This window comes from Panicum virgatum, chromosome 3N, assembly GCF_016808335.1.
Source record: "Panicum virgatum strain AP13 chromosome 3N, P.virgatum_v5, whole genome shotgun sequence".
Classification (NCBI taxonomy): Eukaryota; Viridiplantae; Streptophyta; class Magnoliopsida; order Poales; family Poaceae; genus Panicum; species Panicum virgatum.
This window is the reverse complement of record NC_053147.1, coordinates 10,632,631-10,659,104: the sequence shown is the minus strand read 5'-3', so window position 1 is coordinate 10,659,104 and position 26,474 is coordinate 10,632,631. Positions and strand designations below refer to the sequence as shown.

The window sequence follows — 26,474 nt, the reverse complement described above, 5'->3', positions numbered from 1 at the left end:
GGCTAAATAAGTTATCCAGCCAATTGAAGGCAAAGTTTGTTCCTTACACATATCTAAATTAACAAAATTACCTATAATGGTAATAAAAAATAAAACTAATACAATTCTTTCAGTCAAAACTTTGGTGGTTTCACACGTGCATGCTGACCGCTTCCTATGATTTTCACCATCTGAGAAAGGATCAGATCTTCAACCCATTGTCAACCTTCGCAAGTTGCATATGCTAGTTGAGGCTCAGCCACCAAACTAGATGATAGAGATGTAAAGCTAGGACCTCAAACCCAAAGGATAACCAACAGCAAAAGGCAATAATAGGCTTACAAAATTAATGAACCCCAAGAAACACACACGGGATTCACATACTGTATGATCAAATTAGAAAATCCCTGTTGTGATTCAATACTCCACATTGTCTGAATTAATATTGATCCAGTGAACGACAATGGTGATCCACTGACGAAATAACAAGTAATAATAGTCAACATAGAAATAGAATTCACCTATTTTTTCAGCGAATATGTATTCAGAGTGCTGACTCTTGTTCCGACGGCTTGCAGAAGCTGCAAGCGTCCGAGCGCCTTCCACCGTGACAGAACTGCCCCCTCCGTTTTCTACGGGCCGGCAAGCATCCCAACATCCTATAAAACTACCCCGTGTGCCGCACACGGACGTGCATCGCATCATAGTCCGATCCAGACAAGAAGAACGAGCTCTTACAGAGTCTAAGCCATGGCGAAGCGCTGGTACCTTCGCTTCGCCACGCTCCTGGCGGCGCTGCTCCCGGCCGCCGCCTGCCTCGACTTCGGCTTCTACGACAGGACGTGCCCCTCCGCCGAGGCCATCGTGCAGCAGACCGTCGCCGCCGCGTTCAGGAACGACTCCGGCGTCGCTCCGGCGCTGATCCGCATGCACTTCCACGATTGCTTCGTCAGAGTGAGCACATGCACAGCGATACTAGTATAGCGTGCAGGACACTGTTGTTGTGAGGAAAGAGCACCTGAGAGTGACGCTCCTTTTCCAACAGGGCTGCGACGGCTCGGTTCTGATCGACTCGACGACGAATCCGAACAACACGGCGGAGAAGGACGCGGGGCCCAACAACCCGAGCCTCCGGTTCTTCGACGTGATCGACCGCGCCAAGGCGGCCCTGGAGGCGCAGTGCCCCGGCGTCGTCTCCTGCGCCGACATCCTCGCCTTCGCGGCCCGGGACAGCGTCGTCCTCGCCGGCGGCCTCGGCTACCAGCTGCCGGCCGGCCGCCGCGACGGCCGGATATCCCGCGACACGGACGCGCTCAACGACCTGCCTCCGCCCTTCTTCAACGCCACCCAGCTGGCCGACAGCTTCGCCTCCAAGAACCTCACCGTCGAGGACCTGGTCGTCCTCTCCGGCGCCCACTCCATCGGCGTCTCGCACTGCAGCAGCTTCGCCGGCGTCCCCGACAACCCCGCCGACCGGCTCTACAACTTCAGCTCATCACCTGACAAGGTAATTAAAGCACAACACTTCACAGCAGTCAAGTGATCGAAGTCGTTCTTGATTGTTACCCACTTACCATTGCCGTGGTGTATGTGCAGATTGATCCAGCACTGAGCAAGGCCTACGCATTTCTGCTCAAGAGCATCTGCCCGTCCAACAGCAGCCAGTTCTTCCCAACGACGACCACGCTCATGGACCTCATCACGCCGGCGAGGCTCGACAACAGGTACTACGTCGGCCTGAGCAACAACCTGGGCCTCTTCATATCGGACGCGGCGCTGCTGACCAACGCGACGATGAAGGCTCTCGTCGACTCCTTCGTGCGCAGCGAGGCGACATGGAAGGCCAGGTTCGCCAGGTCCATGCTCAAGATGGGGCAGATCGAAGTGCTGACCGGGACGCAGGGAGAGATCAGGCGCAACTGCAGGGTCATCAACCCTAGCAACGCCACTGCCACCGCTGCTGGCAGTCACCCTCAGGTTGCCAACGAATCAGCAGGTTCTTCAGGGTTCACTGGAGTGGCTGCAGAATGATGCCGTCCATTGTGAACGATGTGTGACATTGCAATAAGTAATGAGCAGGATCAGCCTTGGTAGCTTGCTTGTTACAGGGACAGGGAGAAAGACGGCGTGATGATCACTCTTGCAGCTTGTTCTGAGTCACTTTGCTGTTCATTTGTGCATGTAGCTTCATTGTGAGGAAGAAGTGGAATAATCTGTGCGACTCTGCGTCTGTGCCAAATATTGTTGCCCTATATATGCTAATATGTATGCTCATCTCATCATCTGAGTAGTGAAATGGAAAGTTGATTTTTCATGTATTTTCCAACAAAGAACAAACACAGGCAAGTAGTATTGCAAAATCCTTCCAAACTGTCAATATAAGTTAAGATTATCCAAAATTAAGAAAATCTACAGAGCATATACATCCCTCCATAATATGCCTAATGAAGCTTAATAAGGCGATAAAGATGGAAGGCATCTGTCATGCGACAAGAGTCTTTTAGGGCCTTGTTTAGTTGCGAAATTCAAAATTTCAAATCTATCACATCGAAAAAAAATCTTACGTGCATGAAGTATTAAATCTAGATGAAACAAAAAAATAAATTGCATAGTTCACTTATAAATTGCGAATCTAATAAGTCTAATTAGGCTATGATTAGACACTAAATTGCTACAGTAATTCCTACAGTACGCATGCCCTAATGATAAATTAATTAGGATCATTAGATTTGTCTAACAATTTACAGACGAGTTCTGTAATTAGTTTTGTGATTAGTCTATGTTTAATACTTCAAATGTGCAAAGATTCCACTTTTACAACTTTACACAGACAACTAAACGAGGCCTAGATTAAACTGACTCAATCAATGAGTGATACGGACAACCAATTTTTTAAATCTTGTTGGCCCAGTTTGTCCCCAAGTGCTGCAACTAAGAATGATTATTAATTGAATCCACCCATTTAAAAAAACAAACAAAAATTTTTTATCCAACTTGGACCCTTGTCGTTTCTCATCAGTGACGTTCATAAAGAATATGGACCTAGTTGACTCGACTCGGAACGCATCCCAATCTTTGCTGACAACATCAGTAGTTAGGTAACCTTGGATTAATTTTTTTAGCCAATAGCTCAAGCGCAGCAAAGAACTGCTGAGTATTATGTAACAAATTTTGGTTCTACTATGATGCAGACAACTTTTCCGGTTTCTATCGAAGGATTATGAATGCACAATTCTTCGCTATCAAGGAACTGTCGTTCTCAAAAGGAAAAGGAAAAATCAATGCCGACAATGCCTGTTTAAGGTTTTCTTTCATGTGGATCAGGATCAGGAACTAGTTGAGTGTGAAACTATGACTCAGAACCTTTAAATAATGTGTGTACTGGGAAGGATTGTTTTCCCTTTCCACTTCTGTTCCTTGTGACCTTGTCATATGTCGTTATATCTTCCTAACTTATCCACAAGCATCAATCATACATGCAAAATATATACATGGTGTTTTTTCATAGTTAACAAGCAACTTATTCTCTCGAAGGTGGGGAATATGCGGCGCAAAAACTCCTCTTCAAACATTTTTGAGCCACAGTTTCCTGAAGTGCGTATGTGTTTATAATCTTAATATATGATTGTTTTCCTGTATTGCATCGCTTTTCGGCCACTGTTTTACTAAATAGTTATTATGGTATTTTGGTATGGAGCCCATGAATTCTAAATCTAGGACAGTTGAACAGCTTAGCAAGGATCTAAAGTCATTAAGAAGCAATCAAAAAAAATTAAAAACCTTAATGCTCTCCTGCGTCAAAAGTTTGCTATTTCCTATCCCGCTCATTAAGCTTCTGCATTTCATACTAGCAATGTGGAGCCATAAGTCTAAATTTTTTTAGAGTGCCTAATTTACCATCTCCCCCTCTTATGCTAGAGCACCGGATCCTTTCACCCCGGCGTGGTCTCCTGCGCCGACATCCTCGCCTTCGCGGCCCGGGACAGCGTCGTGCTCGCCGGCGGCCTCGGCTACCAGGTGCCGGCCGGCCGCCGCGACGGCAGGAGATCCCTCGCCAACGAGACGGACGACCTGCCGCCGCCGTTCTTCAACGCCACGGAGCTGGTAGACAGCTTCGCTCGGAAGAACCTCACCCTGGAGGACATGGTCGTCCTCTCCGGCGCCCACTCCATCGGCGTCTCCCACCGCAGCAGCTTCGCTGGCGTCCCAAGCAACCCCGCCAACCGGCTCTACAACTTCAGCGGTGTAAGAGCATCTCCAGCAGTTTCCCATAACAGTTTTAGAATTATTGGGAGAGTTGCTTTTACAGTCTCCCAATACTTTTATCCCAATACATTAACATATTAGGAGAGCATGAAGTCTCCTTTTATTTGAGGGGAGATGTGGTGAAATATTATGATATCCCAATAGTTATTAGGGAAAGGAATATGTATTGGGAAACTATTGGAGCACATTATTTTCCCAATAATGGAAGATTATTGGGGGAATGAAAGACTGCTGGAGATGCTCTAATCAAAGCATGATACTTTCCGATCCTCCTCTACAGAAACTGAATAATCTTCTGGATTTTTCACCAAACATTATCTTCTCATCAGTGTTTTTAATTATGAGCACGATTATATTTTACGGTTAATCACTGCCCTGCTGTACACTACAGATTGATCAGTCGCTGAGCAATGCCTACGCATTTCTGCTCAGGAGCATCTGCCCGCCCAGCAGCAACCAGACCTTCCCGGCGACAACGCCGTTCATGGACCTCATCACGCCGACCAAGCTCGACAGCAAGTACTACGTCGGCCTGCAGAACAACCTGGGCCTCTTCTCGTCGGACGCGGCGCTGATGACCAACGCGACGACGAAGGCGCTCGTCGACGCCTTCGCGCGCAGCGAGGCGACGTGGAGGGCCAAGTTCGCCAGGTCCATGCTCAAGATGGGGGGCATCGAGGTGCTGACCGGGACGCAGGGAGAGATCAGGCGCAACTGCAGGGTCATCAACCCCGCGAGGACCACCACCGGCGCTCATCCTGTTGTCGCCGGATCGTCAGGGTCTTCAGGATCCACTGAAGTAGCTGCAAGCTAATGGATTGTCAGTAGATGTGGGGGCAGTGTGCAGAGTGATTGTCTTGTTAGAATGTGATGCTGCAACAAGTGGTGAGCAGATTATAGCTAGATAACTTTCTTGTTACATGATCAGGTAGAGAACACAATCTAGAAAACTGAAGAAAAAGGAGGTGTGAGCAGTGAGCATAGTCTGTTGTACGTTAACAGTTGTTCATTTGTGGATCTGTGGAGTTTGATCGTGAGGATGAAATAAATCTTTGAAAAATACTGTTCTTTGTGGCAAACATGTACGGTCATCTGATTAATGAGGCAAAAAGTTGATTGATCGTGTATTTTGACCAAAGAATTGTACATACAGGCAATGCGAATCATTTGACAAAATCCTGGCAAACTGTCAATAGCAAGACAGGGACCAGCCCACATAGTCAAATTCATGGGGCCTTCATCAGTTACCATCCAAGAAGGCAAGAGGCGATAAACATATGGAAGGCATCTATCATGGATCTAGGAGCATGTTGGCTGCATGATTGTGCCCAATTGCAATGCCTTACATGTCCAGTTGACCCAATTTTTTCGCAACAGCACTCTAACATTGAAACTGAGAGTGACTGTCACTGAATCCAACTATTTTCTTCAAAAAAAAAGTATATTAATATAATGACGGTATATTATCTAGCAGTAAAAGATTGTCAATGTGAAACCCGCTATTAATGAAGATTCTTTTTTATTACTTTGGTTTTCTTTTCCTTGACATAAAGGATTCAGTACCTTTTTAGCAAACGAAATCACATTTCAGTTATAAAATTTACATGATGTTTCCCTTTGCTGCCAATAAGCAGATACTGTTCTAGAATTTAAAATCTTTTTTGGTGTAATAAACAAATGCTGTGTTCCATCTCCTTTCCCCGCTATTTTTCAGCATAGTAAATAAGTTTTCCCCCCTCCAAAACCCTTGAAGTCGATCTCCTTCCCAGCTTCTGGTGTCATGTGGAAAATTGAAGCGAGAACTTAACAAAAAGCTCCAACTTTTCTGAATTGCATACAACGCCATGTACATTCAAGTATTTACAATTTGTGGTGGAGTCGTCTCTTGATACAGTATACGCGTGCAGATACAACAAATGGTGGTTTGGTTGGGTTCTGCAGATTCTCACAAGTTCCAGATCAGCTCACAAGCAGTTTGTCACCCAGCTCCTTGCGGTAGACATGGATGAGACCCGCGCTATCAATAGTGTGCAGCTTCTCCTTCAGTATCTTCCTGTAGTGATCGTCCTCATCCTCCAAGCTTCTCATCAGTTCAATCTGATAAGGGAAGGCATGTAAAGGATATCAAAACTTCCGTTTCCTCCCCGAAGGCCATATTCTCTACCCGCAAAAAGGGAAGGCCATATTCTCAATTATATATTGAAATGATCACTGCCAGATATAACTTAAAACTACCTGTCTCTGGAATGACTCGAATTCATCAGAGCTCAAGGAGCCATCACTATTTGCATCAAGAAGATGCATGAGCTCCGTTGCGTCTTCACCCCCGGCACCTAGATCCTCCATCACCTCAGTGAGCTCCTCGATGCTGATTCTCCCGTCCCCATTTTTGTCAAGTTGACAGAAAGCAGGGTTGTTGCTGTTGCCAACTCCCCGATCACTATCTGGTAGATCACGTAGGCGCAGAGCTGCTAGCTCTGCTGCAGCTAACATAATAGCCTTGAGTCGTTTAGCCTGTACAACATAACAAGGAGTGGTGGTTCTAAGCAATGCCAGAATAATATCACTTCATCTTAGCCTATAGGTTTCTAGTACCTTGGTTAGAGGAAAAGCACATATTACTGTCAGAAGCTAATTTCCAAAACTTGCTAGAGAGCATAGTAATGTAATAGAAGGAACACGAGTTTTACCTCTCCAGGATCAGTAAGACCACCTTTGTAGAGGGAGTGAGAAGCGTCTCCACCAACAGCAAACCTATGCATCTCTTTGGTGCGTATCTGTATCTCCATTAGGGGCCTCATCCTCCCAGGTTCACTTACATCGATGGCCACATGCAAGCTCTGGTAACCATTTTCTTTTGGCTGACTGATATAATCTTTTGTTCTACCAGGGACTTCCTTCCACAGAGACTGAATAATTTCATGCGTCCTGTGACAAGCCCTAGGGCCCCAACCTGATGAATTGCCATCACATCGAGGCTCCAAGATTACTCGCAGACCTAGTATGTCTTTAACTTCTTCTGGTTTCCGGCCATCTTTTACTAGTTTCTTCATAGTACTGAAACGGCTTTTATAGCGCCCCTGAACTGAAATGTCCTGTACAAGCCTATTCAACTCGTCATCAGCTTTCAGAGCTTGAAGTAACTGCTCCTTATACAAATTTATCAAGGCCTTGCAGTCACTTTCTTGGCTTCTCAACCACTGATCAACATGGTCATATGAATGAGGAAACAAGTAATGAAATGAAAGATCTTCTAATTCTAGTGACAGATTACCCGCTCCAACAGCATGTGCAAGTGGGGCATATATCTTCATGACTTCAAGAGACTTTATCCGCTGCAGATACTTAGGGAGGTCATCCAGGTGTCTCATCATATCAAGCTTCAGTGCAAGCTCCAATATCACCGCCCTGATGTCATAGTATGTGAGACAAAACTTTCTCAAAGCGCTTGCACTTTCATCATCCAATATGTCAAGCTTCGAAGGAGCATGCTTGAGCCTTAAGCTCTCGTGCAGCAAATGAGCTGTACTGATCCCAATCTGAGTTTTCACATCCCTCATGCTTACAGCTCCTGCATCTAGTGCTTCTCTCAGTATGCCGGCCGATATGACTTCAGCATCCATCTGTTGCCAGTCATACATTATGAAATCAAAAGGCCTTATTAGATTCGGAGCTTAACAATGGCTAAAGGAAAAGGTCGAATTCATGCCCCGGGCAGAATTTATATAAGTTTTAGCTCAAAAAAATAAAAGAATTTATAGAAGTTAAGCGAGAACAGGAATACAAAGTACTACTCAAATTGTTTTAGTCAACAAGCTAAAGCATGAACTTCATTAGAAAGATTATACTCATTCAAACTCCTATTTTGATGGCTTGTTGGATTGAATCATCAGGTAATGCATAAACTGTATCCAGGAATCATCCCAGCTCTCGAGATAAAAAAATCAACTGACCTTACTAAAATGCAATAAGCATGTCCATATCCATTTCACCCGATTTAGCAAATCAATTAAGTTGGCAATCATTCATTGATTAGCACAGTCCTTGCTCGAAAATGCAAACTTGGCAGTTGGCACACAGAACAATGATGGAAGCCAAGAAAGCTTCGAATAGCAGAAAAAAAAAAGAATAACAGAAGAACATTTTCAAAAAAGAAATAATGTGAGCAGTAGCAGTTCATATGACAGGAAACACACTCTTATACACCAAAATGGAAGAGAGGAAAGGGGCTAGTATCAGGTATAGCACCTGGAGATCAGCAAGGGAGGCGGCAACGGCGAGCGCGCGTGCGAGCGCCCTACCGCCGTCCCCGTCACGGAGGGCAGGGAGCGCCAGCTTCAGCGCACGGAAGAGAAGGCGCGACGAGGAGGAAGTCGCCAGTTCCTCCCCCATCCGCTCCGTCAGCTCGTTGAACGCGCCCACCAGCTCCGCCACCAGCCGCCCGCCGCCCTCCGGCGGGGGCGCCGACGTGGACGGTGCGAGCGGGGAAGACGAAGCGGCTGTGGCTGCGGCGGCGGTGGCACTGAGGCGCAGGCGGTGCAGGCGCGGTGGACCGCAGCGAGGCCGGGAGCGGCGGTACGGGCGACCGCCGGCGGGAACGGTGGCCGTGGCCGCGGCGGTCGCCATGGTTTTGGGGGACCTGCTCTTCCCGGCGACGGATTGGGATGCTTACGTGGCAGTTACGTGGGGTGGAGGTTTATTTGGCAGTTGAGGTGGCCATGGGCTTGAGCTTCGCCACTAAGCATCCCATTGGCCCACTCTCTTTCCCTCCAAAGAAAGGAAAATTAATTCATTTGAGAAATTAGCTGACTTGGTGAAATTTTGTGGCTACAGATTTTGAGGCTTGGAATTTATTTTAATTTTTAAAATTATAGATGGAAGGTCAAACTGTAGAATGTTTTGACTTGTTCGATCAGAGTTGACCCGGGTGGAGTTGCATTGTTGCAAACAGAGTAGCTAATTGCCATGAATGACTCCTTTGTGCAAAATCGAAAGAAATGGCGTGATTCTTTTTTTGTTAACATTATCCTAATAATACTATTCGCAAACTTATAACAAACAATGATCAAATATTGGGTTAATATTCTAATCATTCATTGAATAAAGATAGATATGAGCTATTTAAAATCTACTAAATTATATATTTGTTTCCAGATCAGCTATCGATAGACTAATATCATTAGTCATATTAATTAAATCTGTATCATTAGTCATACTAAATGAATATACTTCTTCGTATAAAATTAATTTTTATGTAGCATTAGTCATGGCATTAATACACTAGTCATTTGTCATAGAGAAAACTGTTAAACATTTTAAATTTAAATCTCTATGCAACGCCCAGATCCCTATCGTCCACTTTAGACCGAGCTCAGTAGTTCAGTTCTCCAATGGTTCTTCATAGGGCGTTATAGTAATTAAACATTTATCTTCGGTTGTTGATTATTTTTGTTTTTTAACGCTTTCTAATAATTTTAATTTTCATCTTTTTTTTTTTGAGATGATCGTGGTTTGGGGCTTGTTGATGAGGTAAGCTATGCACATAAGATTTTATCCGTTATTGTGCTAAAGGCCGCAAAATCAAGCGACGTACTAGTGCTTTTTTTTAATCTCGGCGACGTACTAGTGCTAACGCGATAATTCAAGTTCGTGAAATAGTGATATGATCGACATGAACAACCCCAGTCTCCAATCGTTCCACAGAAACATACACAGTCGTGCGCTAAAGTCCGTTTATACTTCAACTGATTTCCAAACAAAGTTGCTAATACTGAAACACTAGGTTTGGTTTTTCCACACAAAAATACCTAAGGCAAAGCTGAACAAATTTAAACACATTCTGAGGCGATTCACATAAATCTCCGTGAATATAGAAGAAATTCGGCAACATGCAAAACTACTCGTTACTGAGTATGATCCATTGACACAACCCTGAAAGCTCCGAACTCAACACATTCATAGCAACGTTCTGCATCAATCATCTGAGCAATCAACTTGCCATCACCATGCTTCAGTCCAGAGATAGAAGAATGGAAAAGGAACCGTCAAGCAGTTGATAACAAGCTTTTATTTTATACGCCTTGGCCACCTCATCTTACAACAATAAGCAAATGGCCTTTCAGTGACAACAATAATGGGGGATACACACTAGCTGATTTGTTGTTCTTCATGAGCACGGCCATACACTCAACGCAAACCCAAACATGCAATGTCTCACTGCTAAGATGGAATCATAAACCCATAACTTCAGAAACAGGTAGTGAACGAAAATAAAATACAAGCATGAAGCATGCAATGTCTCACAGTTATGAATCAACCCCATGTTAACTTTGAAACAAGACCACGGCAAAAACAGCAATGAAATTAGGTGGTACTGAGTCACAATCCACACGGGACACGGCAAGTTGAAATATACTACAGCAAATATAAGCAGTTTTCTATAATTTAAGAAACACATAGTTCTAGTCAGTTAATATTAATTGCAAAACCACATCAACTAGCAAAATCTTCAGCATATGCTGGCATGTACATAAGAAACAGTTTGTCCGTCCATGTTGAGTTGTTGGTCAGTTCTGGAATTCATCACCCAACCTTACAGCACAAACCAATCTCAGCTAACTTTGAGAACATTGATTGAAGAACAAAAAATGAATTCCAGAAGATTCGAACACAAACATAAAGAGGCCTCGGAAGGAAGGCAGTAATGGTGTTGCAATCACAAATATAACATCCACATGGTTCATCCTAGTCCCCAATTGAATCAAAACCCAAACAAATAAAAAAACACAGTAGATGACCTCATAGAGAAGATTAGGCTTTTCCACACAGAAGGATTCAGACATATGGTTGTCTATTTTTTAATTTAACCATCAGTCAGGAAACATAACAGATCTGAAAAAAGACGTGCAGGACAAACAAAATAAAATCTCGATGGGTACTGGTGATTGCGGCTGAGTAGAGGACTCGGAATATGGGTGGTGATATATCAGGATGGTCGGCAAGGCAAACAGATGCCAGTTACAACGAACGAGACCAATAGATACAATCTTCACAGTCCTCCAACCAATAATAAGGAACTCAAATCACCCAAAGAACATAATAAAAAACTTGCATACAAAAATTGAGCTCACAAAAGTCGAGAGATTGGGTTGTGTTGATAAGGTCGTCAGTTAGGAGCGAAAGACTATTTATTCAAAGTAATCACAACCACTAGGGTTAGATCATCTGAACTATGCACTGGTACTCATCACCCGACCTTACAGCACAAATCAATCTCGGCAAACTTCGAGAACTTAGATTGAAGAACAAACAATGAATTCCAGAAGATACAAACACAAAACAATAAGGAACAGATTAATCAAAACGTAATATAGAATCAAAGAACTCTGATACGAACAGTTCATAAACATACAGAAAAACTAATCACACAACAATTGACAATCAAATTTATCAAGTCACATGCTTCCATCAACCAGATGTAAGCCAGGCCGTTATAATCTTTACCAGCTGCCATCCAAGCGCATCACAATAACAGAGGAACATATTTTAAGCCAATCATGCAACACGAATGTGACCCCCCCCCCCCTTTGAATGATAGCGAAATAACCAAGAGATATATAATCATCAAGATAGAAAATGGAACCAAAATTAAACTTGCATCACGCAACAGCTCAGTAACAGGCGTTCCAAGAAGATAGATACTGCTACTCCATTTAAGTTTCAACCTCAAACAGATCTAAATGATATTCAATTCGAGAAACCAACAGTTCAATTTCATGATAGATAGGCGGGTAATGCTAAGCAAAGCGATGCAAGCGATTACGCCTTCTGGTTGTAGACGTAGGTGAGGCCGCACTTGCCGCAGTAGTGGCGGTCGAAGTGGTTGGCCATGAAGGTACCCGCGCCGCAGTCGGCGTTGGGGCACTCCTTGCGGAGGCGGGTGACCTTGCCGGTGGCGTCGTCGACCTTGTAGAACTGAAGCACGGCGAGCTTCACCTTCTTATGCTTGTGCTTGATTTTCTTGGGCTTGGTGTAGGTCTTCTTCTTGCGTTTCTTGGCGCCACCGCGGAGGCGGAGCACCAGGTGGAGGGTGGACTCCTTCTGGATGTTGTAGTCGGCGAGGGTGCGGCCGTCCTCGAGCTGCTTGCCGGCGAAGATGAGCCGCTGCTGGTCCGGGGGGATGCCCTCCTTGTCCTGGATCTTGGCCTTCACGTTGTCGATGGTGTCCGAGGACTCCACCTCCAACGTGATGGTCTTCCCCGTCAGGGTCTTCACGAAGATCTGCATCTTGGCGGCGGTAGGGGGTCGCCTCCGCGCGGCGGCGGCGGCGACAGCGGCGGCTGGGTAGGGTTGAGGCGCGGCGGGTGGGGGATGGAGGGTAGGGTTTCCAAGTGTGCGGCGGCGCTCGCCCATATATAAGAGGCGGAAGGTGTGGACTGTTGGATCTAGGGGTTTGGGGATCGGACGGCTGGACTTGGGCTGGGCTGGTTTGCTTCATCTTTGCGGCCCATGGGTACCGGATGTGGGCTGGTTGGTAGGCGCCTGAGTGGTTTCCGTCTTCGCTGCTCACCAGATGCAGGACTCCGTTTGTGGTTTGGAAATGAAGGGTCAGACGTGCCTGACCAAATTCAGCTGTCATGCCCTGAATCAACTTGCACTGATCATCACTCGTATGATCAGGTCCAATTTTCTCCAGAATTTTTCAAAAAAAAAAAAACAGCGACCTGTGATGAGCCAGCGTTGGAATTGCCAAAATATGTAAGCTATTGGCAGCTGAATCTACTGTGTTCAATATGTAAGCTGTCTCCACTTCTGTTCAACATGTAAAGAGACTTAATGATTTAGCTTTAAATGATGAGAATCCTCATTTTGATTTAGGTCTGAAGCTTCCCACTTTAAAACATTCCAGTAAAGTGCTGTGACGCCTGTGAGCCATTTTGACAGACGTTGAAGCATGAAGATTGCAGGTTCACAAATGCAACAATCTGAGGGACAGAAGAGGTGGTTCCAACTTCCAATCAGTTTAACTTTGCAGGTTAACTCAATTAACTTAACATGACGCACAATGTGCGGACCATTCTATGTACATTGACTCGGACTCCCGAGTCACATAAAACAGGGTTGTTCACAATTACGAGATGAAGGCCCTGACGCACTCAGAGAAGTCGCAAACCTCTCCTGTCCTGGGGCATGTGATCTTGCCATCGTTTTTCTTGGCCATCTCTTGAAGAGCCTGTGACAAATTCCAGAAATGCGATAAGCTAAGATGCTCCAATAAACACATCAAAAGTAACAGTGCAGCTGACAACATACCTTCTCACTGTAGACATAGCCGTTCGGCAGAACCCGTGGTGGATTCTCGGTGTCCATGAGCTCCTTGGTGATGTAGCAGACGAGCTTCGAGTGGTGCTGCTTCGAGAAAGGCAGGGGCTCAGCTAGTTTCCTGAAACCCTCCAGGGACAAAGGGTCTTCTTTAGGGCAGCTACCCTTGGAGCAGAATCTTTAGATGGTCAAGGACAACATGATACAAGACACCATAACCTCCATAATACTAGCAATCTATGTTTTAGCAGTGAAGACTGAAGAGAAAAGTAAGAGATAATAATACGAGGGATACGGGGTCTTGAGAGATGTCAGGCCTGCTTGCAGGTATATGTTCAGGAGTGGCTCTAGTGTCATGCCATACAACTTGCAAAAATCTTGCTTGAACATGTCAACAAGAAAGTCCCAGCGGTCTTGCTCAAACAGTATCTGCAAGTTAGAAACAGTATCAGGTCGCAAACTCTTGTACTGCAACTGCAGTACTCCACCTGGAGTTGATTCTAGATAAATGAGGACAAATCATGACACACTACAAGCAACAGTCTGACTCCAGGCATGCTCAAGCCAGGAAACAAGATCTAGTGTGGTTAAGATGTTATATTCAAGAGAAGACTGTTGATCCCAGCTCTCAAGTCAACTTTCAGCTATAAACCAAGGATCGCCATATGGAACCACAACGTTTTTATCTCCAGCTGTTGTCTGATTCGTCACACAGTGGCATATCATAACTGAGAACAGAGAAAATGCTGCTAACCTTGTAAGGAGCACAATTCGTATTGCTTCTAAAAACCAATGTTGCAGTAACACGCTGCAATTCTTTCATGTGATTAGACCCCCAGGGAGCAAGGTATTTCCGAGCATATGCTATAGCCTGTATGCAATTCTTAGCCTTGACAAATTCCACAAACTCTTGAAGCCTCAGTAAAAACTCGAGCTTACTCTGTAGGCAACATAAGATAAGTCAAATAATGTAATAGAACAAAAGAAAGAATCGAGATAAATACATAAAGAATATATATGCCACTAATCAACTAGTAAAATCAGATTTCTTTGGAAACAACAGCAGTCTTAAAGCCATATGTCACTGCAAATGTTGAAATCAATTTATCCACCATGCAATGAAAAATTGTTTTAAAAAAAAAAGGCGTACCCAGTTATCAGTGCTCTATTCTGAGCATAGATTCATTAATGTCACTACTCTGCTAATTGACGCAAGTCAATAGTAAAAGTCAAACAAACCTTTGATTTCTTTAACCGAGACTTGTTTTCTGCACACCAAGCTAAAGCAGGAGTAACTTCATTGTTCTGAAGAGAATCAATTACCCTTTTTGCATCCTGGAAAACATCAATATCAACAAGGTCCTGCATATCGCCAGTTAACAGGTTAGCTGGACAGCACAATATCACTGCGAAGTGCAAAGGTTAGATAAAACAATTTATGACATTCCATTTCACAGATGCTAAGTAAATCAACTATTAAATGGATAAAAGCATGAGGAAACTAGAGACCAAAATATGTCAGAACAATAAAAAATGGAATCCAATATCGGAGGCTATAGAAGTCATTGGTTGGATCCAGTGGCGGAGCCAGGAATTGGAAGTTGGGTATTCCCAAGAAAAAGAAAATAATAAGTTAAAAAAAATAGAGCTTTAAAATAGCATAAATGGAAAGCATAGCTTGTTCAAACTAAAGATGTTCCATAAATCCATAAAATAGGGAGAAATTAAAAAATATTTAAAGAAAATTATAATTCTACTTTAAGTTTCGGTGCCTAAATGTTCCGTAGCGTTGCCAGTCGAGTTGCCATTGTATCCTACGTAGTACAGTAGCTGCTACCTGCTTGGGAGAGAGAGGTCCTGCATCCAACCTCCCGGTTCGACAGTGTGTGTTAGAGACAATAGGAGAATGGTCTGCTGTCACATTTTCTTGTTGGTCTGTTTACTATCACTTTGGGCTGAGATACGAAGATAAGAGCAGGTGAATTTGTCTAACACAAACAATACACATGTATATATCATAGATATACTTCATTGTTTTGCTGAAATTGTTGGGTCCTCCCGTGCATACCCATGCACCAATGTAGCTCCGCCCCTGGTTGGATCAGTAGCCAATATAATCTCCTTTGTTTGGTAGGAGGAAAGGCATACATAATGTGTAGCATACCAAAGAACATCCAGAACTGAATCATAAAGCCAATCAAAACTTGGCTGAGGCAAGGAACTTTAGCAAAAGTCAGCCCCAAACACAAATATAGAATGGTGGGTGGGCATCATAGTAGATGAGGCTTTGGGAAGGAGGCAAGTAGGAAATTCAAATCATTATATTTTAACTTTCGGAAATGTGATACAGGCTTTTAACAGATATTTCTTCTTTAAAAGATTGCTCAAACAACAACAATAACTGGTTTTCCATCCTTAACCCTGGGAGGTAAGACAAGCCACAGACATTGGCCATCCGTTATTTTGATAACCGAGGCCATATTATGGGAGCGAGTAGCCTATCCAGCTTAAGCCGGTTGCCATGACATCTTTGCAAAATAGTAGGTGCATTTAATAGCCCCCCTTGTCGCAGCCCTGTTTCCTGAATTACACTCTGGTAATTATTGTGGAATTCCCTTTGTCTGTTTCGAACATTCGTTTGGACTGTTGTCACATGTACTTTTCGCAAATATGTGCTAGTGGGCAGAACTACTGGTGATTGGACCATGCAAGCACGCTCGCATATTTTGTATGCTTTCATGCATGCATATGACAGTATAACACACAACTTCAGGATAGTGCAAAAGTGTCACATCCACGGTTCACAAAACGGGCACATTAGCACATATCAAATACATGATGTTTGCTTATGCATATTTTCAAGCGCATAAAAAAGCTATGCACGGACTAACATATTGAGAGGAACCTCAATGGCATAGATTGCCTACAAGGAAATATGCCGCCTTGATTAACCAAGGCCCTGACATCTCTACTAGAAACTAGAGAAGTATACTTCGAAAGCTTTCACGTCCTCTTGATCCTAGATTCTACATCAAAATTATAACATTCACAGAAAACACACATCATCAACAACAACAACAACATAGCCTTTTTCCCAAGCAAGTTGGGGTAGGCTAGAGATGAAACCCGAAAGAAATAAGTTCAAGGTTCAGGCACATTGATAGCTAGTCTCCAAGCGCTCCTATCCAAAACTATCTCTTTAGAGATATTCCAATCCTTAAGGTCTCTCTTAACCGACTCATCACACGTCAGTTTAGCTCTACCTCTACCCCTCTTTATATTATCGACCCGCTCAAGAACCCCATTACGCACCGGCGCCTCAAGAGGCCTTCGTTGGACATGTCCAAACCATTTCAGCCGATGCTGGGTAAGTTTCTCCTCAATTGGTGCCACCCCGACCCTATCCCGAATAACTTCGTTCCGGACTCTATCCCTCCTTGTGTGCCCGCAAAACCACCGCAACATCTGCATCTCTGCTACACTCAGTTGCTGGACATGTCGCCTTTTTGTAGGCCAACATTCGGCACCGTATAATATCGCCGGACGAATTGTTGTCCTATAGAATTTGCATTTTAGCTTTTGTGGCACCCTCTTGTCACAAAGGATGACAGAAGCTTGCCGCCATTTCAACCAGCCAGCTAAAATTCTATGCCTAACATCTTCATCAATGTCGCCATCCTTTTGTAGCACTGATCCTAAATACCGAAAAGTATCCTTCTGGACCACCACTTGCCCATCTAGACTAACGTCTCCCCCCCTCATGCCTAGTCGCGCTGAAATCGCACATCATGTACTCGGTCTTGGTCCTACTAAGTCTGAACCCTTTCGATTCTAACGTGCGTCTCCACAGCTCTAACTTCCTATTAAACCCTGCCCTACTCTCGTCAACTAGCACCACATCATCAGCAAAGAGCATACACCAAGAGATCTCACCTTGTATATCCCTTGTGACCTCATCCATCACTAAAGCAAATAAATAAGGGCTCAATGCTAACCCCTGGTGTAGGCCTATGTTAATAGAAAAATCAGTGGTGTTGCCATCACATGTCCGGACAAACGTCGTCGCATCCTTGTACATATCCTTAATGAGGGTAATGTACTTAGTTGGGACTTTGTGCTTCTCCAAGGCCCACCACATGACATTTCTCGGTACTTTGCCATATGCCTTCTCAAAGTCAATGAAGACCATGTGCAAGTCCTTCTTCTGCTCCCTATATCTCTCCATCAATTGTCGTATTAAGAAAATCGCCTCCATGGTTGACCTTCCAGGCATGAACCCAAATTGGTTTTGGGTCACACTTGTCACTCTTCTTAGGCGATGCTGATAACCCTCTCCCAAAGCTTCATCGTATGGCTCATCAGCTTAATCCCACGGCAGTTAGTACAACTTTGAACATCGCCCTTGTTTTTTGAAGATAGGTACTAATATACTTCTCCTCCATTCTTCCGGCATTCTGTTTGACCGAAAAATGAGATTAAAAAGCTTAGTTAACCATATTATTGCTCTATCTCCTAAGCATCTCCACACCTCAATGGGGATACCATCAGGGCCCATCACTTTACCTCCCTTCATCCTCTTCAAAGCCTCCCCGATCTTTACCTCCTGAATTCTCCTCACAAAACGTCTGTTCGTATCGTCAAAAGAGTCATCTAACTCAAGGGTAGGGCCATCACTCTCCCCATTAAACAACTTGTCGAAGTACTCTCTCCATCTATCCATGGTCTCCTCATCCTTCACTAGCAGTCGATCTGTCACATCCTTAATGCATTTGATTTGGTTGATGTCCCTCGTCTTCACATCAACAGATTAAATATTTATTTCTGCTAAGTGCAGCCATTCTCATACCTGAATACCAGAAGTCTCAGCTAGCTTGGTGGCGGAATCATAGTAGGACATCCGAAGCATGTAATCGACCAGGATCCGCTTCAGCCGCAGGTCCTCCCACTCGGCATCGTCGCCGGTGCTGGCTGTCGCCAACCGGTCCAGACGAGCCCGGCACCTCTGCACCTGCAGCTCCTCCGCCCGCGCACCCTCCTCCATCTGCAAGGCATATAAAAAAAACCCAACACATCGCTCAGGAAACATCACCAAAACACGATTTTTCTTCAGTGGAATCCAGGAACAAGAGCCGGTGAATCAAAACTATAAGATCTTATCCAGGCCACGTACGATTCGATACGGGGAGATACAGGGGGATGCGGGGGTGGGATTGGGGGGCAGTACCTTGCGCTTGAGGCCGTGGAGGCGGGAGACGAGGGAGGTGAGGTGGTCGACAGCGGCGGCGCTGCTCTCGGCGGGGGCGACGGAGGCGGAGGAAAGGGCGGCGGCGATCTCCTTCTCGGCGAGGCGGTGGTTGGATCGGACGGTGGACCGGAGGGCCTCCAGGGGCACGCGCACCAGCTGGTGCTCCAGCCGCACCGACTCCGCCGCGCGTGTCTGCCGACCCGCCGCCGCCGGAGGCGTCGGCGGCGTGGGTGGCGACGGCGATGGCGTGTCGATGGCCATCTCCATCGACTCTTTCCTCTTTTCTGGGTTAGACTCTAGAGGAAGAGGGGGACAAGGGGGAGGGACGAGAGAGAGTTGTGGATGGATGGGGAAGAAGGGTGAAAGTGTTTTTTTCTGATGCACCGATGATTAGGGCTCGTTTAGTTCCCAAACTAAAAAAATTATGGTTGTCAAATCAACAGTTTGACCAGATGTCGGAAGGATTTTTCGGACACTAATTAAAAAACTAATTTCAGAACTCACCTGGAAACCGCGAGACGAATCTTTTGAGACATTTGACCGCATCATTAGCACAAGTGGGTTACTGTATCACTTATGGCTAATCATGTACTAATTAGGCTCAAAAGATTCATCTCGCCGTGTACATCCAAACTGTGCAATTAGTTTTATTGTTTAACTATATTTAGTACTCCATACACGTGTCCAAAGGGAAAGGCACAAATTTCGAGGTGAAAATTTTTGGGAACTAAACGCGCCCTTATTGTATAGGGTTTGCCTGTCTTGATTGTGGCTAGAGATTGTGACAATTCCAGCTTTGCATTCATAGTATGTTTTTAAAAAGAAAAGTATAATTTCATTGTACATGCCACTTGTGAACTTGTAGCGAATTATTATATAGAGGATAATAATGGTCAGTATGTTTTTATAAAAAGAGAAGTATAATTTCACTATACATGCCACTTGTGAACTTGTAGCAAATTATTATATAGAAGAAAATAATGGTCAAAGTGTGCGCCAAAAAATGAAACTTTAAAAATCTACAAACTTAGGGATTTAAATGAAAAATATTGAATTCTCAGAAATTTAATTGTTCCAACATAAAGTATACGTTTATATTTAGAATAGTATTTTATACGATAAGTCTGCGTAGTTAGCTTCTCGGATACAAAGTGATAGGTAAACCTTTTGCCACATTTTATGATTGTTTGAACTTTGAAGGGCATCCCATGTAATGAGGCGCAACAATTTACAAACTAATCAAAAAAATACCACAATTCATACCCAGCCATGAAACTTCAGTCACTATAGTGATCAGATATTCAGATGGTCATTCTTGCTCTAAGAAGGTGAAGTACACGTGACAATGCTACATCAATCTCGCTTTCATGCTGTCAGGTTGTGATGTCCTTTGTTATCCTCACATACAGTTTGCAGGAAGAAAGGCAGAAAGTATTAAAAAATAACAAGTACTGCTCATACAGTGCCAACGTTGCACTTATTAATCTGAGAGACTCAGGCATCAGCAAACACGTTGCAAGTAAGCAAATGATTTCCCTGATACACAATCAGCTGATTATGAGAGCAGGTGTCAACGTTTGTGTTATGAACAAGGTAGGATTAGGGGGGAATTGCCACTTGAATCACATCCATTCACTCACAACACATTTGAATCAAAACGCGAAGTGGATGAAAGGCACAAAACCACTGCAAAAGGAGATACATCATGTTATTCTTCTCCCAGGTATCAACAGAAATGAAACCTAGTTTAAGGTGTACAAACCCACACCCAGTTTTCGGCCAATCAATCTGGTGCAGAAGCAACACAGGAGAACTGAAGATTTGAAGCATTATTAGGGAGTAAGGGGGAATGCATCAGCAAGAAGGAACAGAATTTAACAGCGTATACTATATTCTGCAGCAAGGGAGACAATTAACAGTTTCCCCAGGGGGAAAAAGGGCAAAGGTAGATGTTCCAAGGCCACATCCATACAAAATTATTCCAAAATCTTAGCAAGTATTTTGACCTTGCAGTTGAAATCATGTTTGGAATCAGATGTGGATTGCCTTCGAGTAGGTCTGAAGGCAAGCTTCCTTCAGGGCCTCGCTCACTGTAGGATGAGCGTGACATGTGCGGGCGATGTCCTCGCTTGACGCTCCATATTGAAGTGCAAGTACGGCCTCATGGATGATCTCACCAGCATTGGGGGACATGATGTGGACGCCGAGGACTCTGTCAGTTTCCTTCTCGGCCACCACCTTCACCAACCCTTCAGCATCATCAATCGCCTTTGCGCGGCTGTTTGCCATGAGAGGGAACTTCCCAACCTGGTAGGCAATTCCTGATGCCTTCACCTGTTCCTCCGTCTTGCCAACGGAGGCCACCTCAGGGTGTGTGTACACAACGCCTGGTACAGTATCATAATCTACATGGCCCTCCTTTCCAGCAATGAACTCGACACATGCAACCCCATCTTCTTCCGCTTTGTGTGCAAGCATGGGTCCAGGAATCGCATCACCGATCGCATAGACGCTGTTAACATTTGTCATAAAGCGATTGTTGACAAGGATTCTTCCACCCTTGTCCATCTCGACACCGATGGTGTCCAACCCAAGACCAGCAGTGTATGGAGTTCTGCCAGCAGATACCAGGACAATATCAGCATCAAGCACACTCTGCTCTCCACCAGCTGCAGGCTCCACAGTTAACTTGACGCCGCTCCCAGAAGTATCAACCCCAACTACCTTTGTCTTGAGCATGAACTTCATTTTTTGCTTCTCCAGCATACGCTGGAACTGCTTCCGAATCTCTCCATCCATTGATGGGACAATGTCAGGAGCAAATTCCACAACTGTAACCTCAGACCCTAGCCTGTTCCAGACAGAACCCATCTCTAAACCTATGTATCCAGCTCCAATAACCACCAATTTCTTTGGTATTTCTTGAATCGCAAGAGCACCGGTAGATGATACAATCTTTTTTTCATCTATAGTAACTCCAGGGAGAGATTTCACATCTGAGCCAGTAGCGATGATTATGTTCTTTCCTTTGACAGTAGTGCTCCCGCCATCAATCAAGTCCACAGATACCTCAGACGGGGAGACAAACTTCCCAAATCCTTTCACATAATCAACTTTGTTCTTCTTGAACAGGCCTTCAATACCTTTTGTAAGACCAGCGACAGCCTTGTCTTTCTGCGCCATCATGGCAGGCAGATCTATCTCCAGATTAGAAAACTTCACACCATGGTGTGCAAAAGAACTCTTCGCCTCATGGTACATGTGTGACGAATGAAGAAGAGCCTGGAAGTTTGAAATGCATGAATTAGCATTGTTAATAAAGCAACAGAAATTTGACTATTCTAGCTGCAATTAGGCACTTAGAGGAAATACTACTCAATCAAAATGAAGGTTACTGAAATAAAATAAACAGGCATTTACTCATGTTAAGATCCCAAAGAAGCCCAGATACTTGAGTTTCAATTTCAACAGCCAGTGTGCGCTTATAATTTTACATTTGCCAAGTTATTAAAATAGGTAATTCAGCAGAGTTTTGCAACATCATGTTGTCAAGCATGCACCTCTAAGAGTTACGGACTGACCTACATGGTTTCATCAGGTTTATAAATTTCAGATGTGTTTGGCGGGGATATGAAAACATGAGAAAACACACCAAAAATGTATATAATCAGTAGAATTATTCAGAATGCTGAGCACCTAAATCAAACTTCAAGAGGTAGCTTGCGCGAAAATTTACTCCGTCATAGAAAAAACTAGAAGAATAACGAGGTATCAGATGAGAAACTAAAATCACAAAGCTCTCAAGGAATCAAGGTGGAAGGTGCATGAATTCAGCATCTAGTTTCACCTCTGGGAAATAGTAAATTGCAGTTGGCATTTTCTTTTCCCACCCAATAAGTAGAAAGGACTTGTGAATGTGTAGCATTTTGTTGAATGAAAGTAATAACACTGAAAAGCTACTAACCTTTCCAAAAAAAAAAGAAATAAAGCTAACTATCGAGGCTGATTGTTCCACTTAGGTTCATGGACACACACAAACATAAAAGAAGAGAAAACTTGAAGATCGGGTCAACAGAAGCAACCCTATTTGCCACACTTTGGGTAAACAAACAAATAGTTATTGACAAACCTTCCAACTACGGTAATGTTTCTTGGGGCCTGGCAAAACTCCCTATGCAACACCAATACGGGATACGGGTATCCGTATTGGCCCAATACAGATACGCGGATACGTCAGTTTTCTAAAAAAATAAGGGCACAGGGACGTATCGAAGTATAGGATACGGATACGTATCAGATATGTGGTACGAGATCACATTGAAGTATCAGGGTAACATAGAAGCTCCCTGGCACAGGCAGCGCCCCCCAGGAGCATGATTTTGTCGGCCTGGGCTGGAGATCGCTGCCTGGTAGGCAGCTGCAGAGCCAGGCCCCAACCAAACAGCCCTATGTGCTTAATGGTAACCATCCACAGACAAAGTAGAGCTAGAGAAAAGCCTAGCCAAACACGGCCTACATAAGCAGCACACCAACAGCACAAGTGTAGAATAAAATACAAGAAACTGAACTCAAACAGCCATTCCGCTGTTATGATCAAGTAATTTCAGCAAATATATAGTTGCAAACACCTGGAGTTGTCACGCAAAAACTGCATTAGAGATTTCCCAAGGCTCCACAATTTTCCCCTTTGTTACATAAGTTATTCAAATTCTGATCCACAGAAAATAACTCTGAACCTATTTCTAATGCATTTAGTCTCCATGAACATTTCAATCACACAGCATGGTTAGTATTACATACAAATTGTAATCTAAAGGATGCATCACGTCACAACCAAATTGAAGGGACAAGTCACGAAATTACACCCTGAACAACGCATTTCCGCAATCAATTCTGCAATCCACCGGCAAACAGCACAGGTAACCTCACGAGCAGGGCCCGAGCGCACGACGCGAAATAGGAACTACGACAAGACAGACAATACGAACACAAAAATCTCTCAATTAAACTAACCAGTACGAAGTACAAACCAAGCATAGCTTCAAATGGAACATAAAATTGACTGCTCACAAAGCCGGCTAAAATAAAGCAACAACCCACAACTGCGAACCCTAGCGCCCGAAATAACGCACAAACAAGCATAGATCTAAAATCTTCGCATCACGAGTCGCAACATTTACGCGCCGCCCACCAACCAACCAGATCGCGCACGGTGAAGGGAACGGGATGAGGAGCGCGTTAGTACCTTGGAGGGGATGCAGCCGACGTTGAGGCAGGTGCCTCCCAGGGTGCCCCTCTTCTCGATGCAGGTGGTCTTGAGCCCCAGCTGCGCCGCCTTGATCGCCGCCACATACCCGCCGGGCCCGCCGCCGATCACCACCACATCGCTCTCCTCCCCCGATGCCGCGTACGCCCTGAGCGCCGACGCCCAGGCCGCTGCCTGCGGCCGCCGCAGCAGCGCATCCGCCGCCCGCCTCCTAGCCAGGCTCGCCATCGCCATCTCGCGGGCTCCTCGCTTCGATCCTTTTTCCTTTTTTTTTTTGTTTACAATTATTTCGGTGACTCGTTTGGCTTCTGACCTTTCGCGCAAGAAAGAAGAGGGCAGAGTTGTTAATACGAGTCAAGCAGAAGACGAGGGAATGGAAGGGGTGGGTGCCCCTAGTTCTAGAAGACTAGAATGGAGAAAGGAGATTACGCGATGATGAATATGTGGGTGATCGTAAGCTTCCAAATTTACGGTCACCCCGGCCCGTCCGTGTGACATCCCAGCCTTAAGTGGGCCAGTGGGCCGAGTTGAACAGTGCTGTGCCGGGATCCTGTAGCAGGCGGCGGTACTGTACCTGTGGGTCACGGGCCCAGCATGTACACGGGCGTGTGCGGGTCAGTGCGTGGGCATCAGGGATGCGCCGTTAGCACTGGACGCACAGACGTGTACATGTGTTGATTGGCACTAGGACATACAGTCGTGACCAAGAGAGGAGATCCTGTTCCTGTCCCATATGGGTAAGCTGGTTCGATGCCTCGACGAGGACGTCGAGTCCTAAGGGGGGTGTATGTGACATCCCAGCCTTAAGTGGGCCAGTGGGCCGAGTTGAACAGTGCTGGGGCGGGGATACTGTAGCAGGCGGCGGTACTGTAGCTCGAGTACTGTATTAGAGGTGGGCCGGGCAATGTCGGGTACTGTAGCTCGAGTACTGTAGCACGTCTGGTACTGTAACATCGGGGTACTGTTCGCTGCAGGACACTGTAGCGCCGGACCGATAGTCCCATACTGGAATCGGAGGAAGGAGCAGACCAGCTTAAATAGCCGGTCGCGGGAAGATAATTAATTCCGGATCGATCTCTTTTGCGCGAAGCGAGGACGAAAGCGCAAGAGGATTAATTAGTAGGTGTGGTTTACTCAACTTACAGAATAGATCTTAGTCGTTATCCCGGGCCGGGTCGTTACAGTCCGCCTCCACCCGAGTCCGTCCGCCTCTCCCCCGATCCCTCCCCTTCCCCCTTCACTCCCCCTCGCCCACGCCCCTCCCGAGTGGATCCCGGCGACCCTTCACTCCCCCTTCCCCCCGCCCCTCCGAGTGGATCCCGGCGACCCTCCCCTTCCCCTTCACTCCCCCTGCCCCCTCCCGCGCAGCGCCGCCGCCGGATCCGAGCTCCCCGCCGCCGCGCACCGCCGGATCCGCGCTCCACCGACGCGCGTGCCGTCGGATCCGCCTCCGCGCGCCGCACGCCGCTAGATCCGCGCTCCGGAGCCGCCGCGCCGCGCCTCCCCGCCGCATCCAGGGCCCTGGATGCGGCGGGGAGGTGGCGGGGCGGGCCAGCGGCGGCTGGGAGGTGGAGCTCCCTAGGTTTTGAGTTTTTTTTTTGTCGCAAAATTTTTTTGCAAAATTTTTCCACTGCAAAATTTTTTTCTCTTGAAGGTCCCCTGTTTCCTATTTTTTTTCAAAAAATTTTCTGCTCTCCAATTTTTTTCTTTGATTTTCCATCTTAAATTTTTTTCTCTAAAATTTTTCTCTTCTGTCTTTTTTTTTCTCAAAATTTTTTTCTTGAATTTTTTTTTGAAATCAGAAAACGACAAAAAACTTACTAAAATAGGAAAAAAAATAAACGGTCGGAAAATCGACCGCACGGAACTCCTCCGTGCGGTTGACCGTAAATTAGCGGTGCCCAGGAGATTAGGAGAATGCATGTAATTTATCGGATTCGATCTGTTTGATCGAAATGCTTAAAGTCCACGCTTCATCTATATATTCATATTTTAAATTTTTAAATAGTATAAGTCGAAACTTCAATGTTGTGGGGAATTTGCATCTCCGGTCGACTCAAAGTTTGTAAAGATTTTTTTCTTGCAGGAGACCAAAACATTGCACACTCATCTCCTATACATTCTGAGGATACGGGAGAACACACCAGCAGATCTCGAGACCAATAAACTCAATTAATGAACTTAAAGTCTGATTGGTTTGCTTTCAAAATATTGACATACCAAAATATGGTATGCCCATAAATTTTGGTACATATTTGATTGAAGGCCCATCTAGCGAAATGCTATTCTAAACTTGTCTAGTTTTTATAAAAACAAAATTAGCATGCCCGTGTTTTGGCTAGTGAATTACTTTTCTAAAAGAATAAGCTCATAGAGAATCAGAATCAGTTGGAGATT

At 45.0% G+C, this 26,474-nt stretch overlaps 6 protein-coding genes and 2 non-coding genes across 8 annotated transcripts; 2 read left to right on the top strand and 6 right to left on the bottom strand.

Annotated features, from left to right (window-relative positions):
* Positions 1–643: 643 nt before the first annotated feature.
* LOC120667288 (peroxidase 5-like) lies at positions 644–2,297 on the top strand. Its single transcript, XM_039947379.1, has 3 exons — positions 644–933; positions 1,025–1,486; positions 1,576–2,297. The coding sequence occupies exons 1-3, from the start codon at positions 730–732 to the stop codon at positions 2,008–2,010; spliced, it is 1,101 nt and encodes a 366-aa protein (XP_039803313.1). The 5' UTR covers positions 644–729; the 3' UTR covers positions 2,011–2,297.
* A 1,538-nt stretch (positions 2,298–3,835) lies between these two features.
* LOC120667289 (peroxidase 1-like) lies at positions 3,836–5,324 on the top strand. The gene is made up of 2 exons (XM_039947380.1): positions 3,836–4,224; positions 4,637–5,324. The coding sequence occupies exons 1-2, from the start codon at positions 4,123–4,125 to the stop codon at positions 5,057–5,059; spliced, it is 525 nt and encodes a 174-aa protein (XP_039803314.1). The 5' UTR covers positions 3,836–4,122; the 3' UTR covers positions 5,060–5,324.
* A 724-nt stretch (positions 5,325–6,048) lies between these two features.
* Positions 6,049–8,996, bottom strand: LOC120667285 (probable GTP diphosphokinase CRSH1, chloroplastic). The gene is made up of 4 exons (XM_039947375.1): positions 8,494–8,996; positions 6,936–7,868; positions 6,481–6,759; positions 6,049–6,342 (listed from the first exon to the last, which is right to left on the bottom strand). The coding sequence occupies exons 1-4, from the start codon at positions 8,869–8,871 to the stop codon at positions 6,205–6,207; spliced, it is 1,728 nt and encodes a 575-aa protein (XP_039803309.1). The 5' UTR covers positions 8,872–8,996; the 3' UTR covers positions 6,049–6,204.
* A 2,208-nt stretch (positions 8,997–11,204) lies between these two features.
* Positions 11,205–11,302, bottom strand: LOC120668274. Its single transcript, XR_005672368.1, has one exon. It is a non-coding gene; the product is annotated as a small nucleolar RNA Z43 (small nucleolar RNA).
* Positions 11,303–11,402: 100 nt separating this feature from the next.
* On the bottom strand, positions 11,403–11,504 carry LOC120668251. Its single transcript, XR_005672348.1, has one exon. It is a non-coding gene; the product is annotated as a small nucleolar RNA snR60/Z15/Z230/Z193/J17 (small nucleolar RNA).
* Positions 11,505–11,862: 358 nt separating this feature from the next.
* Positions 11,863–12,640, bottom strand: LOC120667287 (ubiquitin-40S ribosomal protein S27a-2). Its single transcript, XM_039947377.1, has one exon. It carries the CDS (start codon positions 12,529–12,531, stop codon positions 12,064–12,066), a length of 468 nt encoding a protein of 155 aa, XP_039803311.1. The 5' UTR covers positions 12,532–12,640; the 3' UTR covers positions 11,863–12,063.
* A 551-nt stretch (positions 12,641–13,191) lies between these two features.
* LOC120667286 (protein MAEA homolog) lies at positions 13,192–19,171 on the bottom strand. The gene is made up of 7 exons (XM_039947376.1): positions 18,791–19,171; positions 18,413–18,607; positions 14,806–14,928; positions 14,321–14,506; positions 13,862–13,995; positions 13,558–13,744; positions 13,192–13,477 (listed from the first exon to the last, which is right to left on the bottom strand). The coding sequence occupies exons 1-7, from the start codon at positions 19,076–19,078 to the stop codon at positions 13,376–13,378; spliced, it is 1,215 nt and encodes a 404-aa protein (XP_039803310.1). The 5' UTR covers positions 19,079–19,171; the 3' UTR covers positions 13,192–13,375.
* Positions 19,172–20,498: 1,327 nt separating this feature from the next.
* On the bottom strand, positions 20,499–24,475 carry LOC120667284 (leghemoglobin reductase-like). The gene is made up of 2 exons (XM_039947374.1): positions 24,057–24,475; positions 20,499–22,093 (listed from the first exon to the last, which is right to left on the bottom strand). Exons 1-2 carry the CDS (start codon positions 24,309–24,311, stop codon positions 20,843–20,845), a joined length of 1,506 nt encoding a protein of 501 aa, XP_039803308.1. The 5' UTR covers positions 24,312–24,475; the 3' UTR covers positions 20,499–20,842.
* Between the last annotated feature and the right edge of the window lie 1,999 nt (positions 24,476–26,474).